The sequence below is a fragment of the Pholcus phalangioides genome, unplaced genomic scaffold (genome assembly GCF_987345545.1).
Source record: "Pholcus phalangioides strain wild (caught in Gottingen) unplaced genomic scaffold, Ppha-v1.0 ptg000015l_1, whole genome shotgun sequence".
Taxonomy (NCBI): domain Eukaryota; kingdom Metazoa; phylum Arthropoda; class Arachnida; order Araneae; family Pholcidae; genus Pholcus; species Pholcus phalangioides.
This window is the reverse complement of record NW_028301608.1, coordinates 87,427,331-87,437,500: the sequence shown is the minus strand read 5'-3', so window position 1 is coordinate 87,437,500 and position 10,170 is coordinate 87,427,331. Positions and strand designations below refer to the sequence as shown.

Below are 10,170 nucleotides of genomic sequence, written 5' to 3'. Positions count from 1 at the left end.
ACTTATCTCCGATACTTTCCTTAAAATGAGCTGTTATTTGGGGATTATTTTTTTCACGTTATCTTGTCAGCTGTGCAAACTTCCTCAGCTACAAGTTACTACAACAAGCTGTTCCGCGCTATTGATGTTCTGTATTACAGGTAATTTAGTACTTACAGATGTTTAATAAACATTTTTACTGTTGTGTGCATATAAAAATATTTATAGGAAAAATAACAAAATTGTACTCTGCTCTCAACTATGGTCCAACCATTTTTATGGACCACTAGCTGTTACCCGAAGCTTCGTTTGCGTGGATTTGGTAATCTGAGAATTACTCATAGATGATTCTCCCATGTAACATTTGTACCTTTCATAACACCATTGAAGGGACGAATTTTCAGAAATACTGTCTTTGTGGGTATCTACTTTATAAAATATATTGACTAAATTTCGTATTTATGGCTGTAGCGATTTTGGCTCAGTGATGATCGCTCCATATAACCTTTGAACCCCTCCCCTTAGAGAGACGAATTTTGGTTTCACCGGTTTCGGCTTGGCTGATTTCTCCATACGACCCCCCCCCCCCCCATTGAACCCTTCTTATGACCCCCTTAGCTGTTGAATTTCGGAAAACCCCTTCATAGTTAGTCTTCACATCATGAAACGAAATGTCTGACCATATTTCATAATTCTAATAGCTTCAGCAGTTTTAGCTCTGTGTGATTTCTCTATGAACTTCCCTTTTTGACCCCCACAGGGGTCGAATTTAGAAAAACCCCTTCTTAAAGCAAAGAGGATAAAGACGGATATATGATATAGTTGTAGTGCATTCTTTCAACTATGGTTCGTTAGCAATTTATAACACAAAATATGTGATAGACTATAATTGGGACTTCGTAACACAACTATGGTTCAAAATTTAAATTTAAAAAATCCATATTTGAGCTACATAAAGAGTAAAAAAAGTGTTTTACATTAATGCTTGATCTTACTACAGGCAATATCAGCAAAAACAATTTTTGAATAGCTGGAAGACAGAAGTTGTTTTGATTAATGTAGAAAATGGTGTTATTTTGGACCATAAGTTGTGTGAAATTACGGTACTTAACAATTTGCATTATCATTTATTTCAAGTATAAATGTGAAAAATATAGTTACTGTTTTATAATTCAGTACAACCAGTATGTATAGCTACAGGCATACAAAATGCATTTGCCTGGCTAATGATTTTAATTGGTTCTTATTTTTGGAGTGGGGGAGCTTCCTAAAAAATCGAGCTAGGGCATATTTTTTAGTCAAGCTAAGGAGAAACAGAGTATTATTCAAGATTCATTCATGATTAATAAATAATGATTGAAAAAAGACAAAGAAACATTTGTAGAGATTTGTGAAAAAAGTGTGTTGTGAATGTTAGGCTTTTTCATTTTCACCAGAAGCATAATCATGAAAAATGTGATTGATTTCTCTCCTTTAAAAAAACATGTTTGAAAACTTACTTTTTACATACTGACATTAATATTTACTGTTTTTTATTTTATTTTTAATTTGGTAAAAAAGCATATTGTATTTGCAGATGATACCATGTGTGCGGAACTTTTGAAACTCATACTGAACGATTGTGGTAGCATCACACCATCAGGCACTGCCTATGTTAATTATTTTGGGAACCCTGTTCGAATCACTGCGGTCAAAAAAGGGAAAATTCTACTTATTGAGATAAGAGCAAAACCTTTCGATTTGCTGGTTAAAATAAGAATGGCTGTCATAGAACTTATTTATGTAAGAACTGATTTTCTTAAGTTAAGTATTTATATACAGGGTGCTAGCTAACACCTGGCACCGCAAATTACTGGTGTTAATCCTAGAGTCATATTACCAATTGGAAAAAGTATTCGAATAACAAGTTGACCCAAATGCGTAATTTATATTGCTAATATAAATTTGCGCAGTTATAGAAATATAAAAATTAACCCAATTTGAATGTTTTTGTCCTGCCCCTCAGAGGCCAACAAAAGAAATTCCACATTACCAAGTGTAATATTCACTAAGATATTTGAATTTAAAAAAAACGGAGAAAATTTGTGAAAGAAACAGCATAACGTACTACTACTTTACCATACATGCCGCTCATACACATTCCTCTACAAAATTTCTAACGAATTGGTACATACTGAAATCCGCCATCAATTTTTCTAACTATGAATGAAGTGTAAGCATAAACTAATGGAAATGCCTTTTTCTCTCATTTACGGTTTTTTTTTTTTTATAACTTATTTTTCTGAATTTTTTATTCAAATATTTCAGTGGATACTACATTCAGAAGCGTAGATTGCCCCCCCCCCCTCCAAGGAGATTCAGGGCAACAACTTTCAAATTGGGTTTTTGTGCACAAGGTGTCTGTATAAAAAGTTAATTTTTATTTTTCAGTAACTGTAAAATCTTTTGCAATATGATGTATCTGAGGTCACACATTATTTGGATACTTTATCTAATTGGAAACATGCCTCTAGGATCAACGTTTTGCCGGCAATTTGCTGTGGCTGGTGTTAGCTACACACCCTGCATAACTCATTTCAATTCAAATCCTAACAATATTTTTTTTTAAGTGTTATTATGTATTAACACATTTCATTTTGTTTCAAATACTTTTACCAGAACAAATGTGTAGGCTGATAGTAAAACTGTCTGTTGATCATTTTTGTTGTGCTTGTCATTTCGTGCACACAAGGCAATTTTTTTTTTTTTTTTTTGGCTAATCAATTTTATTCGAGACTATTCCAAAAGGTTATGCTTCCTTGCCTCTCATCAGGATAACAGAAAAATAGATTTGAATGTTCTTATAAAAATAATGTGTTTAGGGCAGAACATTCAGTCACACATACAAGTGGATTATTTCTCAGAGTTATTCTCATTCATGTAATATAATTATCAAAAAATGTTGATATTGCCTTGAGAAGATGGGAAATGGAAAGATCGATCAAATATTTTGTGTTGATGAAAAAATCCTGAATCTGTAAAAGTGGTTTTTTTTTTGCCTTATTTCAACTATTTCTACAAAATTTCAAATACTTTCACTGTTTCTCATATTTGGCTCGTTAAAATAATTTTTGTTAATATGAATTGTCTTAGTTTGTGATGTGAATTTAGTAATGTGTGAATTGTCATTCTAGAATATTTGTCGTGAACTTCAAACTGGATGTTTGTTTATTTTAATACATTTATAACTGTTTGTAATTGCAGAAAAAAATTGAAGCCCATGATTTACAAAAAAAGAAGACTGTATGCATATCAAATCATTTGTTAGAGAAGCTAGAGGTATATATATATATGATTCATTTATTTTGTTCTTGATATTTTACCTTTTATCTGAAATCTTTACCAAATGACTAATTTTTGTTAAAATTTTTTTTTTTTTTAAAATCTTGTGGTACTGAAATATAGTTTTCTATTTCTAGTATGTACATATTATTTGTGTAATTTTATTCTGTAGGATGTTTCTAGAGATATAAATTGTTTGGTGGATTCCGACTGTTTGCCATTGAAAACCGAGGAAGAAGATAGTAAATTGCTCAAGTTGTACGATTACCTGAGGAAAAATATATCATGCCAAATTTACTTTTGATAAATTGCTGATAATTGTCGTTATTCTTTGTTTAGGTCACCCCAGTATTTAATGTTAAAAGAGGAAGAAAATATTTTTATGTAAATAGTTAATGTCTAAATTTTGTTATTAAAAAAATTGAAACGTTATTTTGTTGTATTTGCTTCTTTTTCTTTCCTAGTACTAGTCGAACAGTCAAAACTTCAACTACTTTTCTCATGGAATTTTGAAAGTATCTATTTCTTTTGTGCTGACCCTTTATTATATGGTTTCTTACTTGTATGAGATGAGAAAATTTAATTGCTTTTATTTTTCTTAATTGCAAAACCATGTCACTTCTATTATCATCTCTAATCATTGCAATTGATTTCACTTGAGATGTGAATGCGAAATAAAAAGTTTGTTATCTTCTGCAGCAAAGCTCATCATGAAAAAATATATAAAATTATAAACAGGAATGTACGAAAACGTAAAAGTTTAATTATAATATGATATTCATAAGCTGAGAATGAAAGCATGAAAATGTAATATGTAATTGTCCATTCTTTTTTGCAGTCAGTCCATATAAATATCATTGAATATTTTGTCTATGATAGTCAAGGAGCGAGTGTTTCGGGATTTCTTCATGTTGCAGTCAACGTTGTACCACCAGTCACATATTCTTTTCTTTTGATTAAAAATGGTTCCATTGGGGCATAAGAAGCTGTGTCGTGGAGCGAAATTGCCACCTGGACACATGTGCCACACCTATGTGAAACAAAGACCAGTCAGACATTAAGCAAAATGGTACATGGTTATGGTAGACATACAGAGTGGACAAAAAGTCCTGGACACATTATTTTAAAAATTAACAACAAATCAACCATTTGACATAAAAAGGTGTAGTTTGCATTAAAATACTTATGGCCTAGAGATTTATTTTAATGAATTTGACACACAGGTGACACTGTAAAATGAAAAATTTTACGCATAAAATGCAACAGAAACTGTGCATAATTTATGCTTATGACATGTTATTTGGTTACATAAAACTATCACATTCCAATATCCCTTTTTTACATCTATGCGGGTGGAAAGGTGCTTATGTTGAAATCTCATAGTTTTATGAAACGTAAATTTTCATAAACATTAATTATGCACTGTTTGTGTTGCATTTCGCGTGTTATGTAGAGTTTTTGTTTTACTGCGCCATGTGTGAGTGAAATTTTAACTTTTTTTTAGGTTATTTAAAAAATTCTAAGCCATAATAAAGTATTTTAATGCAAACCGCACCTTTTTGTGTCGATTGGCTGATTTGTTATCAATTGTCCTGGACGTCTTGTCCACCTTATATTTGTCAAGTCCATCCTTTAAGTTTCAGGACCAAAAGAATGAAATGATAAAATCCTTCTGCTTAGGAACTGACCTGGCAGTCCGTAAAAGGATCAGCATACATTCCGGGACCGGGTTGAGAACCACATTGGAACTCTGTTTGTGGAATGAAACCGAACACCGGAAAATCTTGTCCTGGAACACCTTTCCTGGCGAATGCCGTGTAATGGCTTACGGCTGGTTTCTTCTTCTTCCTTCCGTTGTTCCCAATGTAATCGTCTTCATCATCGTCCTCACTTTCTTCATCGGTTTTGCTAAACTTATTGATCTAAAGTGGGAGTAAGAGGAAGATAAGCGTGTTAGATTTCTCCTAGATGAATTCTAGACTACTTGTCACTAGAGTAGAGTGTTGAATATTAGATGATGTTACCTTCCGTCTTTTAGGAACACTCGGCAACTGCTGGAGATCGTTCCTACTCATAACGTAAGGAGGTTCCGTGGTAATAATTTTTTTAATAGAAGGTTTAGGAACGAACCCGTCGAGGCTATAGATGGCTGGTCTGGTAGGTTTCGGCTGTAACAGTTTCAATAGGACTTGTGGAGCAGATGTGGTCGGTGTCGGGGCACGAAACCTTTTCTGTGCTGGAGGCCTGAGTCTGATCGGCCAAACCACGGAACGTGGATTATTTTCAGAGGATGAAGAATCAAATATGTCTATCCTACGCCTGTAAAACATAAAAATAATAAGACGTTGAATCGTAGATGTATCCAAACTTATGGATTTCCAAAAAAAAAAAGGAATCGCTGTGATATACAGGCTCATGATCGCCTTACCCAGCATTCTGGTCCGACGTTGACGATAACGGCTCTATCACAGATAACGTCGTAGACGACGGTGTGACGGTTGTATTCAACAACTCGGATGGACGATCTGTCGCTCTTGACGTCGACCAGGTCCATCTATGACGACCTGAAGTGGACGATGACGGTAATAGTTTCTGTCGATTCCTCCACGGGTGGGACGTCGTGATCCTTCGGTATCGTCCCAGAGTAGTATTACGTTCTTCCTAGAAACGAAAAAAAAAAAAATTGTGGTCAAATCGAAACAAAAAGCGGGTTAGAGGTAAAAACAATGTATGTTTTATATTATGATAGTAAATCACAATCTCAATTTCCTGTTCATTGCTCAAAAAAAAAATCCTGTTAACTGGTCGAGTTTCATTTTGAATACTCTGATGATATTGATCGAGGAAGTTTTCTCATTCATAATCATGCAAACGTTTTCTAAACAGTCTAGAGTTCCACTTTTATCTACATCTACTTTCATGCATAAACACTTTGAACAAACTGCCAAAAAAACGCACGATTCTGGGAAAAAAACTATCACAGACAGGGCGGAAAAACGAGAACCATATTATTAAATATTTATTATTATGGATATATAAAGAGGACGACATCACAGCTTATCATCCACAGTAAACTTCCGGCTCAGCCTTTAAAGAGCTTTTTATTTATCTATCCGGCTGAATATAGATCGACTATTGATACATGCCACAACCACACTTAACTTTTAATCAAGTGGACATGTTTGGTCATTTCCTACACTTTCTACCCACTTCCCACCGAAATTCCGGTACTTCGTTGTTTGGAATAGAGTTTCTCATGGTCATCGATCACGTGAGATAGCAATGAAGGTAAGAAATGGGCGTTGCTGACAAATCGAAACCAATTTCGGTTGTTTTTTTTTTCAAAACATCGTGATAATGTGATTCGATAAGATTGTACTTTTTCAGTAAGTTAATTCCTTTAACGACAATAAGAAGAAATCTCACTAAGGCATCGCACGTGTGTCTATTATATTCTTTTCTAAACAAAGCTCTTATCATTTCTATAGTATCTTATTTTCTTTCAAAGAATTCATTAGCGTTCTCTTTTGTTCAACTCGATATTACTTTCACCGAATTCAAAGGGATTTAAAAAGCTATAAAATAGCGATAAACGGTATTGTATTAACCGCTGTAGTATAAGAAGCCATTGTCAATGAAATAATTTATTAAATAGCGTGCTGCCAATGGTTTTCTACTAAAATTCCACAAAACTCATATGATCCAGAAAAATTTCAAACTTGTACACATTGTGTGAAACCAGAATCAGGTTTAAAGAATATTCAGACGGAGAATTATTTTAACATCGTTGTGGTGCATTCTGCAAACATTTTTTAGGATATAAGCTCACATTATACTGATATTACAGGTTAAATTCCTAATTTAGGGGATATTTTTTGGAGAGAGAAAAGGGTCAAATCAGGAAAAAGAAATGCAGTCGAATCCCGTTTTAATGAATACCATTATAGCGAAAATCTCGTTTTGCGACGAAAACTTTTCCTTGAAAAATTTTACATAGGAACAATGTATTGCGAATTCCGATATTATAAAATGAAAAATCCGTTATAACGAATTCAAAAACAAGTTTCTGAAAATAACAAAAGTGCATAGAACGTTCCGAAAATGATCCCGTAAAAATCAGTTTTAAGGAATTAACTTTCTGAACTATCGGAGGAAAAAAGGGTTGTTTTTCTATGGCTTGTGTGGGGAAGAAGTTTTAAGCGGCATCTTTAAAAAAGAAATAAAATCTGCGCTAAGAGTGTTAGGAATGTTTCATATTTCTTCTGTTTGAAGACGGGCGTGAGCGGTTATCAGTCAATCAATCTGTTTGAAAATGAGTGGCCTCGAAAGGACACAGTTAACGATTTAATTATAAGAAAACTTAAGATCATTTTTGAAGTTGATGCTGGAGTAAATAAAAACAATGTGGCATTAAAATACGGCATACCTTTCATCTACTCTTTCAACATATCGGACTAAGTAGGAATTTCAAATTCAAATAGCAGTTATAGGATCCCATAACAAAAAGTCCAGATTTTAAAATTTCCAAGATGTGGGTGTAGCTGGCTGTCTTTATAAGAGCTTTTCCAGAAACATACATGAATTCAACACATTCATTCCTGAAATGTGCTAGTTACCAGTCTACTTATATGAGAAAATACTTTGGAATTTGCATGCTCTTTAGGATGCGAAATCTTTCAACATTGCTATTGTATACTTTAAATGAGTGCTTGTACGAAAAAAAATGTTACGTATTGTTTGTCTCAAATATGTTAAGTAAATGGAACTTATCCGAAAAAAATCATTGCCTAATTGGTTTGACTTGCTTTGAGTTATTTTTGAAATTTAACGCCATTCTTTTTATTATCTAGAACTTATATGAGCAATTTTTTTTTTCCTTAGAATCAAATTCCGCTACAGCGAATTTTTTTAACGTACGTTAAAATTCGCGAATTTGGAAATTCCTTTATAACGAAGTATTTTCTTCAGTCCCTTGGAGTTCGTTATCGTATGACGGGATTCGACTGTTTGCATAACACATTTATGTGTTTCCCGTTTAATCTTTGAATTGTAAGATTAATAAATATAAAAACTTGAGCATTAAAGGGTCTATTGTTAATGCCTGCTGTAATTTAGCTCAAAGCAGTTGGATTGAATTAATTGCAATTGAAATATACAACTCTGAGATAGAAAAAAAATGTTTATACTCCCCCACCAAATGAATGGGATGATCCAAGTGCAATAAGATTGTTAGACTCGTGAAAACATGTCGAAATTAGATATAACTTCAGTTATTATTATTTGTACGATGATGCCAGAGTCGCCAAAATGGGTAGAGAATTCGCGTCAAAGGGTATTTTTTACGGTTCTGTCTCATACTCCTCTCCTAGATCAGTAATTTCTAACCTGCGGAGACGTACTTCTAGGGCAACGCGAAAAATTATCAGCTACGGCGAGGAAAAACGAGTAATTATAAAAAAGTACAAAACATCAATTATATTCGAAAGGCTATGCACGCCTCCGACGCATGTCTTGGACATCTCATCATTGCAGGGGTTTTTTTTTTGGTGGGGGAAGGGGTGGTTTAATTCTTGTTCAGTCATTATGCAGTGAATTGATAACCGATTCTGGTAATTATAAGTATACATGTCAAGATATTAGAATTTCTCGGACACGAAACGTTCATTATAAATTCCCCAAAAAATTGTTTACGAGATGCATGTACGGTGTAGTAGTTGTAGTATTTATGTCAGACAAAAAAGAAAAAAGTTAGAAAATTATGTTAATTTGCCAAATTCACGGCGCAGTTGAAGTCATTATCTAGTAAATTTTGGCTAATTTCATGTCTTTTTTTTTCGATGCATTATGGTAATGCCAATTAAATTCTTGAGATAATTTCGAAATAAACCGTTCAACTAATTGAATAAATTAAAGATGTAATTCCTTCCTTCAATAACGACAATTATTATGTAATGGAATGGAAATACATTTCTCTCTCTTTGATAATTTCCAATCATTACGTTTATTCGCATGACCGAAAAGGTCACCGGCCGGAATCCCTTGGGGCCCAATTAATCTCGACCAAAGTTTAGGGATTCTACTGATTTATAGCGGAATCCAATCAACACATTTTTGAATGTTTCATTCATTAAAATGATTTCTCCGATACGTTACAATATTCTTTTTCAAAGCGGGACATTCAATTTGAACAATGAGAACTTTGAGTTTGACCTCAAACATTTTGGGAAGAAGAGAAAATAAGTGCTTTTACCGAATCGGTAGCCATAACTTGCCGTATCGGTCACACGAGAAGTAAAAAGAAACACTAATTAGTGTTGAATAACGTTAGCACTCTTAATTGTATGTAATTAGTTATTTGCATATATTTCTAATAAGGTATGATTGGTTTGTTTTCGATATCAAGTTCAAAACCCTATATGATATTATTATCATTCATCGGTGAGCCGGTTACGTGCCTTGTCAGCACCCGTATGACCGTAACAGGTTCGCGTCAAATCAGTCCTATCGATCTGTATATTTAGAGATCAATTAATTGATCGGATTGTCTGACACCTGGGACTTTCTAAAATAGATTTTTTGAATAGTATTCTGTGCTGATGCTAATGAATTTCCTTTGATTGATGAAAAGCGCAATTCTACATTTTCTATGATCATTTATCCGGAAAGAACAAAAAATCATTTTAACAAATTTGATTAGTAGAGAACTTTTTACAAAGAAACAAAAAGAGAGTAATATTATTGTACAAACACAAATTCTTAAGAGCAAGGCCCTTTTTCCTTCATTTTTTATTATTATTATTATTATTTTTTTTTTTTTTTTGCACTTTTCTGTAGGATAATTTCAGAAATGCTTGGTATATTTTAAGGAAT

The 10,170-nt window shown here is 33.4% G+C and overlaps 2 protein-coding genes across 3 annotated transcripts in view; one reads left to right on the top strand and one right to left on the bottom strand.

Annotated features, from left to right (window-relative positions):
- Positions 1-4,109, top strand: part of LOC149076961 (uncharacterized) — a 17,406-nt gene extending 13,297 nt beyond the window's left edge. Inside the window, exons 9-11 of the mRNA XM_089244689.1 lie at positions 1,556-1,761; positions 3,223-3,297; positions 3,473-4,109. Coding sequence (XP_089100815.1) covers positions 1,556-1,761; positions 3,223-3,297; positions 3,473-3,604 — 413 coding nt within the window. The 3' untranslated portion in view covers positions 3,605-4,109. The remainder of the gene's footprint in view (positions 1-1,555; positions 1,762-3,222; positions 3,298-3,472) is intronic.
- Positions 4,042-10,170, bottom strand: part of LOC149076959 (uncharacterized) — a 55,690-nt gene continuing 49,561 nt past the window's right edge. For both annotated transcript variants that reach the window (XM_089244691.1, XM_089244690.1), the window contains exons 4-7: positions 5,729-5,961; positions 5,325-5,619; positions 4,989-5,222; positions 4,042-4,330 (exon numbers count right to left, since the gene is read on the bottom strand). In XM_089244691.1, coding sequence (XP_089100817.1) covers positions 4,139-4,330; positions 4,989-5,222; positions 5,325-5,619; positions 5,729-5,961 — 954 coding nt within the window. In that variant the 3' untranslated portion in view covers positions 4,042-4,138. The remainder of the gene's footprint in view (positions 4,331-4,988; positions 5,223-5,324; positions 5,620-5,728; positions 5,962-10,170) is intronic.